This window comes from Scatophagus argus, chromosome 2 (assembly GCF_020382885.2).
Source record: "Scatophagus argus isolate fScaArg1 chromosome 2, fScaArg1.pri, whole genome shotgun sequence".
Classification (NCBI taxonomy): Eukaryota; Metazoa; Chordata; class Actinopteri; family Scatophagidae; genus Scatophagus; species Scatophagus argus.
Genome location: NC_058494.1, coordinates 9,299,754 through 9,321,225, shown reverse-complemented (window position 1 = coordinate 9,321,225; position 21,472 = coordinate 9,299,754). Strand labels below are relative to the sequence as shown.

Here is a 21,472-nt window from a genome sequence, read left to right as displayed (position 1 = left end):
ATATATATATATATATATATATATATATGTATATATATATATATATATATATATATATATATATATATATATATCATTTTGAGAGAATCAATGTAAAAGGGTGGACTGGATTAAAAGACTTTGGGGTTCCCTGAGAGCAGTATATAAAGGGCTGTTGAAGAGGTGGAAGGTCTTAGGTGTCGTCAGAACACGTACTGATATTTGCATACAGAAAGTCATGATGTTGCACAGTGAGTTCAGTTGGCGTCAGCTTGAATCTTGTTAATCTGCAGCTTGTCACAACAAGAAGAACAAGTGGAAAAAGAAGTGGCCGCATATTGGACTGTTTCTCTAACACTTACTGTGGAGTTTAGTTAAATCTGTGGAAACTCTTGTGACTGTTGTGAGCTATTAAATGCTGAAGAAATGTTTTAACCTCTTGAATGGTCGACAGTAGTTGTTTGTATTTGTTCATTCCTCTTTGCTCTTCTGAGTCCTGACTGTTAAGCTCTTACACTCTCCTGTAGTTTACTGTATTAGGAAGACTGACGAGTTAGCGTTTCAAGAGCAAGAGACAGAAATCAGTCAAGAATGAAATAAAGACAAGAAGCTAGAAGAGAAAACAATATATGCAGGTGAATACTCACATTAACAGTGGCAGCACATAGTGTGCGTGACTCCTGCATGGCAATGAGGCAGAAGGCTGTCATGGAGGCGTCTGAATCTGTGCCGCGTACATCACCCTACACATGGACATATACATATGGAAAAGCGTCTTTTTATCGTTTTTGAGTAGTGTCAGATTTTGGAACAGCCGATCCTGAAATCAGTGCACACACCGTCATCTGTCCATTAAACACCCTTCCAACTTCTCTGAACATGCCGTCAGATTGCTGTGCGTTGAGAACCAGGAACTTCGTGGCGTCACAGATGACGCTGTGTTGTATTGGCACCAGGCTGTTGGCCATGGAAAACACCTTGGCAACATAGGCTGTCAGCCTTAGAGAGGAGAAGTAGTGTTAGTGTTACTCACTTGTACATAAAACACACCCGGCACTCACGATTAAAGACACAAATGTATGAGTTCACTGATGTTTGGATGCCTCACCAGGTGCTACTTTGGTGAGAGGAAAATACAGCAAAAGACCCATCATTTTTACGGAAGGCAAGCTCATTGCGATAGCCTGGACACAAACAAAACACACAACCTTTTTACTGACTACCATTCAACTCTCAACTAAATCTTATCCATTGAAAGCCAGTTTGTGGAGTGCTGTTAAACTGGACTCTTACCGGTCTTGATGTACTGGAGGGCGTCGTTGCGCTTCTCAAAGCCTACAGTTGCCCACTGGTTGGTTTTGTCCAAATAGATGGTTGCAATGACAGGCAGGGTCATGAGGGCCACGTTTGCTTCTCCAGGGCCTGAGGGCTGGCGGATCAGACTATCCATAGATTTCCCACTAATGACGTTCTCCACTACTGCATTTATCTGCTCTCGTCCTGTGTGGTCACAGACAAAGGTCCCCACAAAGCGGCCACTTGCCATTAAGAAGTAAAAACATCTTTGGCAACAATAATAATAACGACAATGCAAAAGGAGACTTATTTTGCCATTAAACTGTGCTTTTGGTCGAAATGATTTTGTTTTGTTTTAACCCCACTTCAAATGTCTGCTGTAGGTGGTGTTAGGAAAATACACAAGGACTGCAATACACAAAATGAGATTCCATGGTGTTTTGAGATCAAGAGCTTGTTCCAGTTTTGGTGAGCTTCAGATAGCGCTTCTGATGGCAGTTTTTCATATTTATTAAAGAAATGCATGTATTGTGTTAACTCCAAGAGTGGGCGTCACATCATTCTTCAAAGTGCAAGAGTGTTAGCCTACTGTGTCCATGGAAACATGAATAACTGAACGCAACATCTCTATTCACTTTCAGTTGCAAATCTTAAGCTAGAAGAGAGATTAGAGTTTCCATTTTCAGAGAAATGTGTTCCTCATTCTCACCTGTCAAAGAGATTATTGTCTTTACAGGTGTGTTTGGCAACAAATCCTTCAGAGGAATTCCACTGTTGATAATTTCCTGCTGCTGGCCGCCTAAAGTTAGAGAGGAGAAGGGTTATCAAGTTAGGGAATTAGCAATTAAAGAAACTTTTTGTTTTTATGCTAATTGTGGCTACTTCAATAGTAAACACTTACCAACACCTTTGTTAGTAGGGTCTAGTGTTAGAATCAGTATGGATTTTGTCAGTACGCCTGCAGGCTAGAAAAAACAGCAGTTAATTAACATACCAGGAAGAACATTTTTAAGTTTTGAGCTATTTTTAAGTAAACTGTGTGACAAAATATGATAGTGCTTGCACTTTAAAATGATGTGTAGTCTTATTTTTAGTTTGACTGATGAACTTGATGTGTGCAAAAAAAACTAAGACGAGCACAAAATCATCCTCCAGGTTGCAGCTAAATACGACCTCTCAGCTGAACGTCAGTCTGATTTGGTTTCAGCTGGCTTGAAGTGGCCACACATACATGCCAATCAGACAGTTACAGGTCTGAGACAAAAATGTAAAGCTTGAATTGTGTCTTATTTTGTTGTTCAGACTGAACATTATACTGCAACAAGACAGTTCAGAGAGTACAGAGTGTGTGTCCCTCTCACCAGCACCCGCAGCATCTTCATGACCCCATCACTGAGTAATGAGTCTTTAACAGCTGCTTTGACTTCAACTCGAAAGTGTCCTTCTTTCATGGGAATAATGATGAAGGGTACCGATCGTGTAGTCTGAGGCCCAACTTTAACCTCCTGACGATATTTCCCACGCCTGGAAGCTGCACTGCACACATGCTCCTCCTCAAGCAGATCCACACGGACCTTAAAGCAACATAAAACATTAAAGAGATGTTTTCAAATTAAAGATAAAATGAGAAGAATGTATGAGAAAAGAATGAAAAGGATGATGTCTCTAGGGCACATGGGGTCACCAGTATGGTTCACTGAGCATGAAACTATGTGAATCATATGCTATGGCCTTCACAAATTCTTGGACCGAACGCAACATAACACAAAGATTTTAAACCAGTGTATTACATAGCACCCTGCACGACCATCATTACCAAAACACAAACATAGTTTAAGCATAAGGACAAACTGGTCAGTTTGCATGTTTAAAAAAAACGTCCTGAACCTGAACCTGTTACCAATGCTGGTGTCCAGGGATGACAAAAAGTCTCTCAATCACACTTACTGCGTAGAATCATATTGTTTGAAAAACCGTATGACCTGAATATAGCCAATATATAGTGCTGAGCAGAGAGAGAGAGTTTCTTCAGATGATCTTAACAGCTTGTCTCGTCCAGTCTTGTCATGTACAGGATGTTTTCACAATTAAGATTCACAAGTGATAAAACAGGTCGTTTTAAGATAAATTAGAAGTGAGTGTGGAGTGTGGGATAATAATACCATAGTACTACAAACCTGTTAAGAATATAGTCTGTGACATGATGGAAAGAATTTCAACAATTCTGGCAGCACTCAAAATTGTGAAAAACGTCATGTCGTTCACAAAAGACACTGGCTCTGTACAGATAAAGTGAAGTGAAAGCATCCTGAAAAGAGAACGGCGTCAGACTCTCTCTATGTGGGCTGTGATCTGAGAATGTTTATTTTTTTATTTGATGGCCAGTCCATGTGTACATGTGTGCATATTACTGCATGTGAGCCCGTGTGTATCTAGAAACATGTTGTCTGCACATTGTGTTCTCTGCCTGCCCTGTGTTCCTGACACTAGTTATGGTTTGTGGATCTTCCTCGTTGGGATTATTCTTTGTCTGGACCATTCTTACCTGTCAGTACTTTAAACTGTAAATAATCTCACTCACAATGATAGGATCTGGGCTGTAGTTATGGAGGATAGCCTTAATTTCCAGCTGCTCTCCGTGGACAGCAGAGTACGGCAGTCTGAGATCAATGAAGAACTCCTTTCGAACAATGACTTCTAATGGATCAGCCACACAGATACCTTTAAGTCAAGAGGGAAAATATGCATGAAATAAAATCAAACAAAAGGACATGAAAGAGGGGAAGAGGATGGTAAGGGGACAGGTGAGGTGACACTTTATAATAAGTGTTTAAGATCCAAATAGTGTTTAACTGACAAACACCAGAATCCTCTTTCAGGACTGTACAAACTAGAGGGGGCTAAAATTCTTCGATATTTTACGCTTGCAGCCTACTAACATCGCTGACTGTCAGTTTCATGTTGCTTTCCTGAGCTGCAGAAGACTGCTTTAGGACTACAAAACCTGAGACTCAACAAGCCATAATCTTACCCTGTACTAGCAGATATGTGATCAGTCATAATCCATTATAAGACACGGAATCAAATTGTTTAATGACTCTATGTGTTTGTGATATATTGGAAAAATCCATCTATAGGACACATATTATTACCACTCCTAAATAAATAAATTATAATGACTAGATTTTAATTAAATTAATGACTAGACAAACAAACAAACAAGTCAAACAGTGCAGAGAAACATAAACCTCACCGTGAGTTCTTGACAGACTAATGCCAGTGATCTGCCTGGTTGTCATTGAGTCTTTCAAAGGAAGATTTGTCACAAATGACGTGGTGTCACTGAAACAAAGACAAGGGTCATTAATATTACCATTAGTGGCTAAAGAACTTCTAAGGTCTTTAGAGGTGACATCATTGTGAGTATATTTATATTGCCTCACCAGTTAGGATTCCTGACAGGACAAGAAGGCAGTTGGATATCTGACCACAGCCAACTGTCAGGGAAGCTGGTGCGAGAAATAATTTCATTGCTGTCCATGTACATCATTTCGTCTTCCTCATCTAAATTGTCATTAAAAAAGAAAGAAAAATCTATTTCTCTGTATTCTTATATCAAAATCCAATCATGTTTTCATTCTCTCAGACAAGTCTGCTTACATAAGCTCAATGCAGCTACTTTCAACTAATGATTGACATCCGACCTTCAATCAGTTCTCAACTTTTAGTGGCACACAGCCAAGATTTGATTTCAGATTCAGGTGCTGCCAGAGCGAGGAGTTTCCCGAATGCCCTCTGGCAGCTCTCCCGGAATACTTGATGATTTACAGATGGATTTACATGTTGCTCAAGTAACCGACAACTGCTGCTAATGCATTGAGCTCAGCTGCCTCCCAGTGAGCACAATCAAATAAAGATCAAGTAGTCTCTGAGATGAATGGAGACCAGTTTGATGCAAGGGAATAAAGTACTAAGGTGGTTTACTGAGTTTCCTGATGGGTAGATTGCTTTAACATTACTTGTAGCTGATGCTCGACAATCTCAAGTCCCTCTCTGTCTATCTGTTTTTACAGGCAACACATAAATAACATGCCAACATCCAAAAAAACATTTTGGAGAGTCTGAACCATAATACAGAATAATAATAAGTAATTTGAGCTTTGATTCTTACCGAAGATGGAGCGTTTCCTCCTGCTGGGGCCTGGACAGTTAAAATCTAAAAAAGTAAAACCAACCAGCTCTTTAAGCACAACACAATAATTATAAACGCAGTGTGCAATCTGTCATTAATATGATACTAGTAAAATTTGGGTTAGGTTACAATTTACAAGTGTTGACACTCAAGAAAATATTTCACAAATTAGGTTTATAAATTATTATTAGAAAAGGTTTGAGGGAACAACTCCTTATATTTGCGTGTGGGGATGTGTCAGTAACTTCTCGCTTCGGAGATCAGCATTGTCACTTCAGCTGTGATACACTGCATTTTACAGCAGTGAAAATTACAGAAAGTGTCTAATTGCACACGGACGTTACACTTTTGTTCATATTACTGAGACATCAACCTTATATACACACTGCTTATATACACCTTATATACACTGAGTTTTGTACTACGCATGTTAAAACAGATTAGTGCTGTGAAATGCAAAAGTTGCATTTCACTTGACTGCACAGTCACTCCAAATCTTTGAACAATCAAAGGATTTGAGGGTTACTTTTCATAAAAATCACTGCAATAATTCTTGACATGAAAATATCTTTGGTGGAGTTTTTTGTGCTTGTTTGACAGCTGACTATTGTACATTTAGTTGTTTGTTTGCCACTTGCTTGCCATTACATTGCTTTGCATGCTTAAATACATACATACTGTACCTGTACAGAACAAGACTAGGAAAAGGAGGACAAGAGTCACAGTGGACAGTGAAGTATTATCACCTCGTCTGTGGGGAGTCCCGAAAGCACTGGACTGGAACAACAGCCCAGCATCGTAGAACACATTCATACTGTCCCTCCCTCCACCTGTTGTGCAGCCTGTGTCAAACTTCTCTACAATGTCCCACACCTGTGCAAAGTGCAGGTAATTGACACACACAAACACAAACAGTTGCAGAGTCAGGTTTTACCTCCTATTTTTCCTTGGATCACCAAGTCTGGTTTATGTATATCAGTATCCATACCCATTCATCATCTGTAGGGTACAGAAAGTTAGAACATATCCCAGCTCAAATAGAAAGAACAGCAGGTAGCACTTTGGACAGGTCAGCTTTCTATCATAGGACAAACACATACACCCCTTTCACAGTGGAGAAAAAAATCTCAGCAACACCCACTAAAGTCTGGCTTTTGTCTTCAGTGGGAACAATCGGCTTTCATTCCCCGTTCAAATGACTTGTCATATCAGATATTTGATGCCTACAGCTGCGATCCATCGTGATGGGAACAAGACACCCAGCTGGGACACTAATTTCAGCCCAGTTAAGGTGCGATGATATGAAGCAAGTTAAAGTTCCAGGCACTGGTGCAGAATTGTTTTCCATCCTTCTCCGTTCAAACAACTTTTGAACTTCATTCAGTCAGTCTTGAGCTGGAAAGAGAGCTTGAAGTAAAAGATATAAATAAGTTACCATGATGACACTGTAACTGGCTTCCATGTTGCTTTGTACTGTTTACCATTATCCTGCACACTTCTCTTGACTTTGAACATCACATATACTGAAGTAGTTTTTTTTCATTAATTAACTCTGGTGCTTCAACTGTTTTGTTACCAGAGTATTGTAGCTTCAGAGGAAGCTATGTATATGTTAATGCTGTGTGGCAGAAGCATATCAAGGAAAAAAAACAGTCTTTGCACACGTGTTCAGACCCCCTTCTTCCAAATTTCCTGAATGTGTTTAACTTGAGCAAAAAGCTACCTGAAACTGACAATCAAATCTGTCTAGGTTCTTGAAATTACTACTAAAGACGATTGTTATTGTGTGAGAAACTCTCCCTGACTTTGAAGTTCATTTGTCTCCTGTATTGTAAATACAAAATAATTTCCCTTTAACTTTAACCATTTCAGGTTTTTTGTGTTAACTGCATTTTTTCTGGGTGATTCACAGACACTTCCACAGCACACCAGAAAAAAAGACAGAAAGGCAAACTTGTCTACTGGCAGTGGGAGAGGAGTCGAGTTGTCCATTTTAAATTTGATTTTGGTATAAAAACTGCCACATAGTCAGAGAAGCTTTTACACTCATATTTTAGAGTGAATCAAATCGTCATATCCTAGAAATGTGGGAAGAAACCACAACATTTGAAAACTCATCATCTAAGATGTAGAATACGCAAACTTCACACAGAAAGATTCCATCTGCATTGCCTTGCCACCTAATTTAATATACTGTGGGCTGAAATTAATATTCTTTCAAAAAAATTAAAGAAAGAAAGGATAAAGAAATTGCCTTTTTCTGCGTCAGGCGGTGCTTGTTGTTTAGGACGTAGACGCCATTGTCAACTGCCACCAGTCCCACTGTGGCTCCTGGGTCTCCAGTGACCTTCAGACCAAACATCCTGCGAGGCCCATATGATGAAACATATCTGGTTGATTCCAGCTTCAGCTAAATAACAATGAATGAAACATGCACTGTCAGGCATAATAATACACCCTAAAAATATTCACAGAACTTTATCCCTTTGTGTGTGGGTGTTTGTTTTCCCACTTAAACTCTGCTACATCAGTGTTGTGTGTCTCACCGATCCCATGCAGGAGTCCTTGACATCCACCCAAACAGAGTCTGCTACCACTTCATTGTCATTTGTATGGTAGTAGGCTACGATGCGGAATGATGGCAGCATTTCTTTGGTTATGGGGATTGTCAGAAAAATCAGTGCTTGGCCTCTTGTCTTGTATCGGCCATATTTCACCAGTTGACCTCTGCTCAGGATCTGGGGACACAGATTTACACATCAGCAGCTTTGAGAACAGCATACGCTACCCAGACTGCTGAAAGCAACATAAACACTCAGGCATGTACACAAACACACACATACAGAGGAACAAAACATCTCTCACCACGTATGTGATGTCACTTTGTGAATTTTCTTGCCTGTTGAGGAAGCCGTAGATTCTAAGGTTTTGTCCTAATTCCACCTCAGCGGTGTCCACAACTGTAATAACAACATTCCTCTGTTACTGTTAGTGTTAGACATCTTGGGTGGTTGTGTGCGTGTGTGTGAGGGTGTGTGGATGCATATTCCTGTAGTTGGACAAAATACAAGTCCCCACAACATATATCATTATATATTAGGGTGAAGACTTGCTTTAAGGTTAGGTTGAGGTAAGTAATGTTTATTGTTATGGTTAGGTGGTGTTAAGCCTCCAGGAAATGAATCCACAAAAGTGATGGAAACACGACTGTGTGTGTGTGTGTGTGTGTGTGTGTGTGTGTGTGCGTGTGTGTGCGTGTGTGCGGACATGTATTCCTGTAGTTCTGAGGACAAAAATGTGGTCGGGGCTTACGAATGGTAGTTAAGCAGCACTGCACCACTATCACCACTGACTTCACCATCTGAAGATGTTTCAGGATGTTTCTCACCTATGTGGATGTAGCTGTTGCTTTTAGTGATATGTGGGAGAGCCAGCATGGTGGCTGAGGCTTGTCTTTCACTTGAAATAAGAGGATCATTGGTCTTTGCCTGCAATGAAATATACACATTTAAGCATACATAAAATTTATATAAAAGATACTGAAGCTCTATCCTAGCCAAGCTGAGGCTACCTTTACATTTCAAAGTGTAATTGACTTAAACAGAAAATTTTCAAAAAGAATAAAAATAAATTAATAAAATAAAAAGACAAAAGCCTGAAGAGGTCAATGTCAGCTGATGAGAACAGAAAAGCAGATAATAGTTTCAATACAGTACAACTCACACTTACTGTACTGAATCACCAGCACATTTTTGTTATGTCTATCTTTGCATGGTCTTTCATGAAAGTTTGTTTTAAAATCTCTGCATTAAAATTTAAGTCCGGTATTTACTCCAAAACCTCTTTAGATATCACTAGAACCATAACAATGACATACAAAAGCTGACAACTTGCCCAGAGCTACAGTGTTATGCTCTGCTTGATTTCACCATAAATGAATATCATAAATGTTGACTGATGTAGGTGTCAGCTTCCATTTGCGAAACAGGTCAAAATGCATTAAACGGGGGAAAAATTCAGAAACTTACAGTGATTGTCAGTGTGTCAGTCCTGGGCTCTATATTGATAGTAACCCTTGCCACGCCATTGGCTGCAGTGCGACTTCGTACCTGACCTGGATTGATCACCACTTCAACACCTTGTGCAGGAGTGTCGTCAGGATTCAGGACTTCAACCTGCCATAGAAGACACAAACAGCTGAGTCAGAATCATCTCATCAAATTTTTCTTTAAAAAAGGTGTTTAGGTGCAATAGTACTATTATGGAAATAACTATTTTCTACAAAGTGCAGTTCTTGTGCAGTCCAATCTGTCCCCTTGGTTATGTTTCTTTGTTTTATGTCAGTCGTTCCAGGGCAGCCGTGGCCTAGAGGTTGGAGAAGTGGCTTATGATTGGAGGGTCAGTGGTTCGATTCCCCCCCCCACTGGATGGGCAGGGAAAATTTGGGTGTGGTGGAGTGATTAATGAGAAAAATGTTTCCTTCAATTATCCAGCTGATATGGATTAAGTTGTTGTTGCTGTAAAGCTGCCTATGTATTTAAAATGTGATGTCTAAGTCCCTGTTGGTGTTGTGGTCAGGTGTCCCAGTCTGTATTATGTATGATTGAAATGATAGCAATGAGCCCAATGTGTGCATCAATGATTCTTTAAAGAGCAGTCATATTTGAGGATATAATCATCTTTAAGTTTTTTATCTTCCTGAATTTAACTCAAACATTTGACTGTAATTTAAATCTGTCATTACCACTGTATCAAAGGACATTCCTGGTTTGAAGTATTTGGGTGATTTCTTGAAGTGAACGGTGTACGGTGATGTGACAATCTTGATATTTCTCAACTCTGCCTCCGCTATTTCACCACCTGTTTGTCATACATACACATCACGTTAGATTTTGCCGCCTCTTCCAAGAGAACAACAGCTCCTATCCAAAAGCACAACTCAAGTCTTTTATATTCTTCAGGCCTGAAGAATTTAGCAGAGATGGTGGACATTTTATTATAAAGTAAAGCCCTTAAATTATAACAAACAATGAAATATTTAATATATTATGATATGTACACACACATAGTCTCTTACCACTGTCCGTCATCACAGTGACAGCTACAAATATGGAACTCCCCACCAGGTCGAGGATTGTTTTAAAGGTCTGCGTGATGTGTTCTCTCCGCAGTGTGACAGCTCCTCTACCTGTCCTGATCTATTGTGACAGTGAACAGTTGACAAACATTTGGTAGGTCCTTCTTCTGAATGTGTAAATTTTTATTTCCGGCTAGATTAAAACTGTCATATGTTTATATAGCTGTGAAGCATCCAATTAACATAAAAAAACTAAACCTTAAAAATTATCATTTTTCAAATTCTTGCTATTTATTTTAATAGTACAACATGAAATGACCAACCAAGCAGAAAGCAGAAATGCATCAATTGAGTGAGTATGTGCTCACCTGCACTCTCTGAAGGGAACTTGAAAAGTTGTTTTTTTGATCCTGATGTATAACCCCAAACACCACATAGGCTGTCCCATCAACCTCTTCACCGAACAGATACCTAAAACAACATCATAAAATGGTTAATCCCCCAATCAAGAAAAAAACATGACTTCGAAAAAGCAAATGCCACAATACAGCCTCTGATCTGCACCTTTTCCTTTTATCTCTAAATCCACAAAGCAAAACCTGTCACATACGTAGCTCTGATGTAGACAGTGAACGCTTCACTGTCCACGTAGAAGAAGGGGCTCACAGATGTCAGTGTCACCTCAAAACTGGGCAGCACTGAAAAATTAAAAACATTTTTTGGGTTTAGTTGGTCAAGGTTCCGTTCAGTTTGTTTGCTTTTTTTTTTAAAGCACACACTTCATTTACTTACTGTATTTTTTGACTTCAAACTCTGCAGCAAAGCTTTGCTGTGGGTTGTTGTAGAACTTTGCCACTACCTTCCACAGTCCTGGACTACACGCAGACAACAGTCAAACAACGTTTCAAATATTCATGACAAAACCAACTAAAGGTTACAAAGTGATCTGGAGAGATCAGATTTTTTTTCACCACACAGTCTTTTTCTTTTTGCAAATGACTTGACAACCATGATAACAAGTATGTGGGTATTTTCCTTGACTGAGGGATCAAAAAGCTGAAATCAGTTATTTCTTCATACAATCTCTGTATGAAGAAACTCTCTGTAATATATACAGTATATGTGTGTGTGTGTGTTTGTATACACACCACACACACACACACACACATATATATATATATATATATATATATATATATATATATGTATGTATCAGTCAGCAGTCTGTCCAGTCAGCAAGTTTCCTGTCTTTTGGTATAACTTCATGTTTACTCCTCTTGGTTCATTTGTCAAAAGGCAGGACCAGAGATAAATTACAACAATGTAGTATTATTCCCCCGGTCCAAACCAATGAACAAAACAACAGGTTGGAAACATGTAAACATAAAAGGAATAAGGTCTTATGGTCTTATAATCAAAATTGATCAAATTCTTATAAAATATTACTTGTATATTTCTTACCATTTACATATTGACTTGAATTCACTTTTTTTTCTTTTTCTTTTTACATGGTGGTTGCTGGAAGATATTGGGACACAGGAAAATGACTCACCTGGCAGTTTCACCAAGTTGGTAATGTCCAGAATAGAACCTTGAATTCAGGGACACTTTATCAAGTGCTAAAATGATGCCTTCAGGGGTCTAAAAATGAATTATGTTAACAGTGAGCATCATCATTTTTTACATTTCTGCAGCGAAATTGTATTACAGCCGTAACCATTCCTATATCTTGGTATTAAAATCCTTTTTAGATTTCCCATCTTCTTTTGAGGGAGAGATTATATGTGTGGCTTGAACATGGACATGTGCACATGGCTCTAATGGCTCTAATAATAGGTGATCATGTTTTGAGAACTGTTTTGAATTCATTTTTCTTTGAACTCTCACACCTAATTATTTTACTTTCATTTTTTATATACTAAAATACAGAAAATAGAAAATAAAGAATATAGAATAAAATACCACAATATCAATGACAATTTGACCAGCTTGGTCGTGGGTATCCCTCTCCACTGACTCCATGGCAGGCGTCAATGCAAACATCCTGTAATAGACTGCCAGAGACAGACAGAAATTGAAGCACTCACTTATGTTATATTATATAATTTCTCCATGTCTGCTGTCATCTGCTCATCTTACTAGGCATAATGCAACTAAACACCAAAGAGCTGAGAGTAGGAAAGGGTATGTTTCACAAGGCTTGTTGTCAATTTTAAAATCTGGTGAGATACATTTCAGGTGTGTCTCACACTGTCAAAGACATACACAAACTGCCTCATCTTGTGTGATTGTTATATTAGATGTACTATCTTAACCGTATGATAACCCTTAACATTTTTTTTTAATCTTGTGACCAAAGTTTTATGCATAGGTCATCTTATGACAAGTGAACCATCTTCCTGTCAGCAGATTCCTTCATCTGCTATTGAAGGTCACAAGCTAAGGCTGAACTTAGCTTGAGTTTTACTTTTAATTGGTAATACACCTGCACATACAATACACCTTCCTTAAATACAAACAAAAATTTATTAATTATTGTTACTGATTCAGCAATCATGTTCTCAAGTTCCACGTTTTCCTAAATCTTTTTCACTTTTGCCAGTGTGTTGTATTTTGAAGATGCAGGCCCGGCCTCACCTTTGCTGTCAGGAGTGTAGAGGGTCTTGTCAGTCTGGATGAAGATGTAGCCAGCCTGGAAGGACACTAAGACAACTTTCTCCAGCACTCGGCCAGGAAACTGAGCTTGCAGGTACACATACTGCTTCATGTTGGGATCCTTACTGAACTCTTGAGGAGGGATCTGAGTATGAAGAGACACAGTATGTAAGTAGCAGGATGGGAGTATGTCACAAGGCTGCCAGTTCTCAAGCGCTCATGCCTTTTCATTTGCTAACTTTCTTCCTGTTCTTTCAGCTGCCATCGCTGTGGTGTCAAACAGATTTGGGAAGAAATAAATAATAAAATATAATTAAAGCATTATTTTCAAATCTTTTAGGTGATACAAGTATAAGGCTTTATTGCTTTAGCTGGCATTGTGATAGGATGTTATTATTTTCTTCCATGTTGTCCTGCTGTTCATGATTCTTTGCCCTCTTTGAGTTGTAACTAAATAATTTAGTCAATAATTGTAACTAAAACAGACTTCAAATAAAGCCCTTTGGTTGAAATCTACAACTTCAATGACAGAAATTTGTAAAAAAAAAATAACAAAACAAAAACAATTTGCAATCACCAACCAGCCCCAAATGTACAATCTGGCAAGGCTGTCAAAATCAGACTGAACACCGTCAAGTACAAGTCAACAGAGAGTCCAGTTAAGCCTTAGACTGGATCAAGGCCAAGACCAACAAAGACTGTTCTATTCCACCAGTGAGCTTTAAACAGTTCAAAGTACTTTCTGTAACTTGAGAGTGAAAAATAACTTTATAATTAACATAGGTACTGGTAATGTCCTTCATTACATTACCGTAATTTGTCCAAAGTCCTGGAAATTGTTTCTTTTAGTAAGGGTCACAGATGTTGATGCCAGCCTAAATGCTTTAGTTGGATGGTTCATGACGATGATTTCAACATTGATGTTTTCTTCAAGTGTGCGATCTTGAATTTCCACAAAGATGTTTTCTGCGGATCCTACTCGCAACAAATTGGGGGCAGACATCACCTCTCTGGAGAAAGAGATAGAGAATGTGGTGCTGCTTATACAAAGATAGCTACAGTGCAGGTCAGGATATTCAGACAGACAAACAGAGGCAACACATGTAAGCAAACACGTGAGAAATTAAAGTTTTACTGTACATGCAATTTAACAAGTGCAGAAAGTGAACACCACACACACTCAGCCAAATGTAAGACTCACGACATCAGCTCTGTGAGGAAGTACCGAGGCACGGAGAGGCTTTGAGTTAAATGCTAAATTCAGCATACCAAAATGCTGATAGTAATAAGGTATGCTTAGCTTTCTATGTTCACCATCTTAGTTTGACACATTAGCATACTAATAGTTGCTTAGTAGCACTAAACACAAACTGAACTGAGTTTTGCAAGTATTTCAACATAAATCAAAGTATTTGACAAAATAAAATTTCGACCTGATGGTGCTTAAGGGTCACATTATAATGATTCTGGGCATCAGCAAGACTCAAATGCAGAGATACACACAGGATGCAAGGTAAAGTAAAAAAAAAACAAAAAAAAACAGAGTCTGAAAAAACATTCTTTCTTGTCACATTCTTGTCATTCACAAGAGGCAAGTCTGACTAAGGCAAACAAATCCAGGCAGGTAGTAGGCAAAAACTCAAAAAACAATTAACAAGTTCTTTAAGTAAATTAACTAATCTTATATTGTAGAACGACCAAAACTATAGCTTAAGAATAATCACTAGACCGAGACTGACGGAGCTGAGTGTGAGGCAATGTTTGTGCAATCTTTAACATGGCAAAAAGTGTCTAAACATGCTTGTTTACCAAGACATACCAAATCAAAACCAAAATTGAACCAAATCAGGGTTCTGGTGGCCTGCAGAAAAAAATTGAAAAACTTTGGCCTCGAGTTTGCTGGCCCTGCTTCAGGGAGGGGTTAGCCCAGAGTTTGCAGGGTAAACGGTGCCAGTGTGAAACAGGGATACGTTAAACAAGAATAGAGAGCATAAACATTAGTTACATAATTCGATAGGCATTTAACCTAGGATTAGCAGAAGTGTAGTGCATTGTACAGCCGTGGATCTAAGTTACCCCTGAGTTAACAATGTGTGTAAAAATGGTTAAAATTATTCCAGGATTGGCTCTTTAAAATAAAATAAAAAACAAAACTATATCATTTTAGCATGCTGACATTTGCTAATTGGTACTAACACAAAGTACAGCAAAGTCTGATGGGAATGCTATTTGGGGTACTGGGGTAGATGAAAAGTCAAAGGATTACCAACGTTTTCTAAATTCATCCTCTGAGGACCATTAATATTTATTTTCATGACAATCCATCCCATAGTTAATGAGATACAGTCTGGATTAAAGTGACAGAGCACTTTTTCTTTTTTCCTTTTGTTTTTGGTTGAACAAATGCCTCGTTAGTTTTTATTAAAACTAATATGATAGAATTCACTATTGTAGATAACCAGCAACCATCAGTGGTTTACCATTAAATCAGTTCTGCAGCCATAAGCTCTACTGGTGTAAAGCTAGTGATGTTTTGTTTTCATGGCGGCTTTATTTATTTTGTTTTTTAAATAAATTAAGAATGCAAAAAAATTGAATTAAGAATTATTTATTAAATTTCTGTGTATAACTTATTACCATGCTGTACAAGCACTTAAATTTGTTATTAGTCCATTTCAAGAGTTATTTTTAATTTCAAGTCAAGTAAGATCATCTCACTGTATGCATACATCACTACAAAGTATTTTTGGTAAGTCATTTCTCCTCATGCATTGGATTCTTTTATTTTGGCTTTTGTTTTTGTGTAGAGACATTTCCAGTAGCATGGCTACAAAAATATAATGGAAGTGTGGGGTTTAATTGCGAACACATGAATTAAAATTGATGACAGGATAGGAACAGGAGCTCCATCATGGACTTTACACATAATGAGTGATCTATTAATTATCTTGACTAAGATCCAGTACTGGATCAATAAGACATTGCATCATTGTTATGGACTCACCGGTGGACTACATTGCTGTGCAAACAACATTTAGGTCAATTAACTGGCATCATTTGAAAGACCAGTGTACTTTGACTGACTGGCTAGAGAAACACAGGACCCAGCTAACCTAATGCTCTCAATATTCAGTCATTACTCTGTATCCATTACTGTACATGATTGCAAATGCAAAAAATCCTTTGACTTGTTTGAAATGTTGGTCTAATTAATTTTTTTCTGACATTTTCTGAAACGCTATTAAAGTTCCTATTAGACATAATCGTCATACTGATTTTATGCAGTTCAAAATTGCATTGACAAAAGACCTCAGAAATGTGAATAATCTCTCAAAATGAAATCAATTCACCAGTACGTGCGTCACTCTCATAAGCTATTTATTCTCACAAGCTTTGTCTTTTTCTAAGACAATCAAAACTGCAAGGTATTGTGTCAGTATAATTGCATCTACTGAAACTATGTTTTTATATTTGTATCCTTTTCTCTGGACACTCCCCTTTTAATGAAACAGAAGTGAGCTGTTGCCTGCATTCTCCTACCTGACTGTGCCAAGTCAAGTCAAGTCACACCAAGATTTATTTGTAACATACCTGATTCTACAGGTACAACAGCAGTGAAATGGAATTGTAACACTCTTCATCTGTGCAAGTGAGTAACATCAAGTGAATATAGTGTGGTAAAGAAGTACCTTTAGACATGCCATTTCAGGTATTGTGGTAATTACAGTATAAACTAAGATTTGTCTCCTATGGTGTAAATGCCTTTAAGAAAAGCTGAACTGTACCCATTAGCAACCAAGAACATTTAAATTATACCAAAAGCAATCTAGTTATCAAGAAGCGGGGCTAATCTTTTAACATAAAAGCAATTTTGAACAGACATTCAGGGGTGTGAAGCTAAGGCAGGTCTACTCACAGTTGAGACCCATGAGTCGGAGAAGAAAAGGCCAGAAAAGCCAGAAGCCACAGCTGGGTTTCACATATCCTCCTGCCTGAGTCCATATCTACTGTTAATAAGGACTCTGCAACACCCTCTTTTTATCCATTAGCCTCCCTCCTCATGCACCTTCAGTTCTTCTCATTCCTATCTTATCCAGTTAACGGAGAAGTTCACTTTAAGGTTAAGGTCTGTCTTAAAACAATATTGTTCAGTGTAAACTGAAACTGTTTGCTTGCTGTAATCACTCACCCATTACACTGTGGGAGGATGCCAGAGCAAAACCCATGTAAACACGTATGAAACTGATCATACTTTATGGAGAAAATATTTTCAGGCTCCTGTCTGATGTTCTTTAGCTGCTCTGCCTGAACTCTGAGATTTAAGCAGTTTTGATGTACAGATCGCTTTACTTGTTGTAAAAGTAACCTCTAATTTCTGCCATAATTTAAGTGCTAATGCTATTGGTTACTATAAATGCCAATTAATGAAAGCCCTCCCACCTAATCATTTTTACAGGGAACACATAAATATGATTTTGGGGCAGCCATGGCCTAGAGGTTGGAGAAGCGGCTTGTGAGAGGTTCGATTCCCCCCAGACTGGCAGGAAAAATTTGGGTGTGGTGGAGTGATTAATAATGCCCCCCCTCCATTTGCCAGCTGATGTGCCCTTGAGCAAGGCACTTAACCCGCAAATTGCTCCACGAGCACCTGACAATGGCAGCCCACTGCTCCTGTGTTTCACTGCATGTTGCATGTGTGTGTGTTTCAATCAGTGATGGGTTAAATACAGAGAAGTAATTTCCCAGCCTGGGATTAATAAAGTACATAAAATTAAAAAAAAAAATTAAAAAATTAAAAATGAGGAGGCAAATAGCATCCTGCCTTCTGTTTCACAGGAACTTAAATATGAGGCTTTAGCAGTGAAAGGTTAAAAATTCAGAAAGTATCTTTCAAAGTTCTCTCTTTTAAATTAATATTCCTCTAATGCTGCTCAACACTTAAAAGTCAGGGGAAACACAAAGAGCCTAACATTGGAAGATGTTCACTTATTTTGAAATCCTATTTAAAACTGCTGGCTAAGGACAATTGCAAATACAGTAAGATAGTAAAATATGTAAGCGGTAATGACACCCGGCTAGGCCAGTCGGAGGTCACAAAAATTACAACTGCAAAAACTATGTTGCACTCCATAGTTTTAACCCTACCCAATCTGACCAGTGATGACATGTATGTCCGAAGTCATCATTCAACCGCCGCTTGTCGAGGTGGTGTCAACAAATTATGTTGGCTTTGTAGAAAATTGCCAGACTTTCTGGGGAAAACCTGGTCTGATCTTTGGATGGAGAAGTTCTCACATCTGGGAATCTTACTAAGTTTCTCAGCAAACTAAAACCATGACAACCAGAGACAAGACCAGGAGGCAGAGTCGCAGTCCTACGAGCCTCTCTCCACTTCCAATACAACCACTGAGACTGTGTCTGTCCCCTGACTACCTAAATTAATTACACAAAATACGAAAAGAGGAGTTCTACATAAAAATCTAATTAAGATTAACACCAACAACACCACAGTTCAAACAAACGGGAGAATTAAATGTGGACTTTTAAACATTAGGTCTCTGTAGTCTAAAGCAGTTTTAGTAAATGATTTAATATCAGATCATGATCTAGATTTATTTTTGTACAACTGAAACCTGGCTCCATTTCAAAGAATATGTTAGTCTAAATGAATCCAATCCAAATGAATCAAGCCTTTCACACCCAACCTGGAAAACAGTGCAGCCAATTTTAATTGTTACAGTAAACCACGCTCCTGGTCCATACTCTGAATTTTTATCTGAATTCTCAGAGTTTCTATCAAGTCTCATTCTTAAATCAAAGTAATTATTGTAGGTGATTTTAATATCAATGTGGACAATAACAACAATAGCCTTTGTACAGCATTTATCTCTCTCTATCAGATTCAATCGGCTTCTGTCAGTGTCTACATAAACCAGCTCATTGGTTTAATCACACTCTTGACCTTGTTCTGACATATGGCATTGAAACTGAACATTTAATAGTCTTCCCACAAAATCCTCTTTTATCAGACCATTGTTTAATTACTTCTGAATTTCTATTACCTGACTACACACCACTAGGAGAAAATTTCTACACTAGATGTCTATCTGATGGTAGTGTGGCAAAATTTAAGAAAGTGATTCAGTACCACTTTTACTACAGTACCATATCTCAGTATTTGATATTATTATAGTTTTTGATGATAAAATTTTACTCATTAAAGACAAAATTCAATACCTCCTAACCTCAACTGGTCCTGACCTACCTTCAAATGCAGAAGCCTTGGAAACAGCTATAGACCCAGGCAATTATCTAGACTGCTTTTAACCCATTGACCTTCATCAACTAAATTCACTGATCTCTTCATCTAAACCAGGGGTCGGCAACCTTTAGCATGGAAAGAGCCATTTCGTCTGTTTCCCACCAAATTAAAACCCACTCAGAGCCACAAAACCTATTTGACCACTAAACTGAAAGTAACACCACATGTAGTTTCTTTAAACTTATACTTTATATAGGAGAACTATAATATGTTACTTTTATGAAATAAATTTTAAACAGAAAATGACAAATTTTTATTTTCCATTTTTGACTGTGCAAAGCACTTAATTCTTTTGTAGGATACTTGTTTGTAGGAGAAAAGCACCTACACATTTATTTTCAAAGGAATCTGACTAAGACCTCAATTACCTGACGGACAACACAAGCTCGTTCACTTAGACCAAACAGAGACGTGGTTTCAAAATCAAACCAAATTTATTAAAATTAATTAAATTAATAAATGTAAACATCTGTAAAGAATAAATAACAGCAAGGGTGAATCAAATTATGAAAAGGTAACAATTTTAATTAAGCATTCTTCTGTAAGAGAAAAATGATTTATTTTTAAACACTCCAAAATTAACAAAAGGGAGTGAACAGAAGCCAGCTAAAGGGAGTCAGCCTACTGTAGGATCGGAGTGCAACCACTTACCCACCGCACATGCTCACTGCAATCACTGCAAACGCTGCATCAATGCAAACCGTGTCCTGATGAACTTTAACACTACTAATAGTGAAGGGAACCACACTACCGTGCCTAGTCTCCACTATAAGCCGACTAATGTCACTAAAAAAAAAAAAAAAAAAGGGAAAAAAAAGAACAAAAACCACATTACAATCAATTAAAAACACACCAGCTGGTCCAGACTAAAACAGCAGCTGACAATGACCTATAAGTTCAGGAAAGGCAAGTTAATAAAAAACATGCATTGACATTTATGATATCCTGCTTACAGATCGAAATCACATACCTTAATGACAAGGTACACCGGCTAACCCAGCGTAATCATCATAAAAAGTCCATGTTCATTGGTGCCACTTCACATCACATCATGAACCAGTAGTTCACACAAACCTTGATTCACTAGTAAACGCAGACACCAATACGACCAAGCAAGAAGGAGAGGGGAGCTCAGAGTCAGGAAGTCCACACAACAGCCAGAGAAGAACAAAGGGGCAGCCATGAGGCCACAGGTGGCTTAAATGCCCTCAGTCTGATCAGGAAGCAGTAGGAGGGGTTTGGCCTGAACACAAGGGTGTGTTCAAGACCTGAAGGTAGCACTGGTGTCCCCATCACATTATCATGACCCCCATTTACTCAGAAACACTTACATCTGTGGACTCATCGGGGAGGAGGCTGAAACTCTGGTCACCCACATCTGCAACCAACGTTTTTAGAAAGTATGGTGCTAGAACACCATTAATCATTTCCATGCACTTTTTCCTGCACATTTTGAAGTGAGTAGAAGCAGTGAAGCAGCTTTACATGCCTCCCCAATGTGATCACATGCCAGCATGGAGCAGTGTTCAGCAATAGCTAAAGTCACGCTGGCTTTAGCCTTTTTTGCACAGTCAATCTTTTTGCTCCTTAATGGCAGCTTGCTTTGGGTGGAACTGTAATAAGACTTTGCCTTTTGAGTATGATTTTGATTCTCAGTCGTCTCTGTATTTTTGAGTGTACACTTTAGACTGAGACGTGATGAGCTAGCTAGCTTTATGTTTAACTTATGTCACAGAGAGACACACACACAATGGACGAGGTGATTAAGCGACTGAGGCTGTGCGAGTCACCTGTCATTGTCATTCCAATACTCCGTTGTTATCGCTGTTGTTATGCATCTCTGTCTATGTACCACTCGCCACAATCTCCTGCCCTCACGTTCTCTCTCTCCCTCTCTCTCTCTCTCTCTCTCTCTCTGTCCCTCTCTCTCTCTCTCTCTCTCAACCAAACC

At 38.5% G+C, this 21,472-nt stretch overlaps 1 protein-coding gene across 4 annotated transcripts in view; it reads right to left on the bottom strand.

Annotated features, from left to right (window-relative positions):
- LOC124068606 (complement C3-like) overlaps positions 1-20,741 on the bottom strand; it is a 33,253-nt gene extending 12,512 nt beyond the window's left edge. Inside the window, exons 1-27 of one of the 4 annotated variants that reach the window (XM_046407017.1) lie at positions 20,596-20,741; positions 14,011-14,209; positions 13,182-13,344; positions 12,507-12,598; positions 12,097-12,185; positions 11,337-11,419; positions 11,155-11,242; positions 10,913-11,015; positions 10,545-10,665; positions 10,212-10,327; positions 9,496-9,642; positions 8,856-8,955; positions 8,333-8,427; positions 8,014-8,205; positions 7,722-7,877; positions 6,214-6,340; positions 5,447-5,491; positions 4,719-4,839; positions 4,529-4,617; positions 3,857-3,996; positions 2,637-2,849; positions 2,177-2,240; positions 1,985-2,074; positions 1,273-1,479; positions 1,088-1,163; positions 819-978; positions 627-722 (exon numbers count right to left, since the gene is read on the bottom strand). In XM_046407017.1, the coding sequence (XP_046262973.1) occupies positions 627-722; positions 819-978; positions 1,088-1,163; positions 1,273-1,479; positions 1,985-2,074; positions 2,177-2,240; positions 2,637-2,849; positions 3,857-3,996; positions 4,529-4,617; positions 4,719-4,839; positions 5,447-5,491; positions 6,214-6,340; positions 7,722-7,877; positions 8,014-8,205; positions 8,333-8,427; positions 8,856-8,955; positions 9,496-9,642; positions 10,212-10,327; positions 10,545-10,665; positions 10,913-11,015; positions 11,155-11,242; positions 11,337-11,419; positions 12,097-12,185; positions 12,507-12,598; positions 13,182-13,344; positions 14,011-14,202 (3,165 nt within the window). In that variant the 5' untranslated portion in view covers positions 14,203-14,209; positions 20,596-20,741. Of the gene's footprint in view, positions 1-626; positions 723-818; positions 979-1,087; positions 1,164-1,272; positions 1,480-1,984; positions 2,075-2,176; positions 2,241-2,636; positions 2,850-3,856; positions 3,997-4,528; positions 4,618-4,718; positions 4,840-5,446; positions 5,492-6,213; positions 6,341-7,721; positions 7,878-8,013; positions 8,206-8,332; positions 8,428-8,855; positions 8,956-9,495; positions 9,643-10,211; positions 10,328-10,544; positions 10,666-10,912; positions 11,016-11,154; positions 11,243-11,336; positions 11,420-12,096; positions 12,186-12,506; positions 12,599-13,181; positions 13,345-14,010; positions 14,210-17,115; positions 17,295-20,491 lie in introns of those variants that run through there. The other 3 variants (XM_046407025.1, XM_046407004.1, XM_046407011.1) reach the window with 3 other exon arrangements.
- Positions 20,742-21,472: the final 731 nt, after the last annotated feature.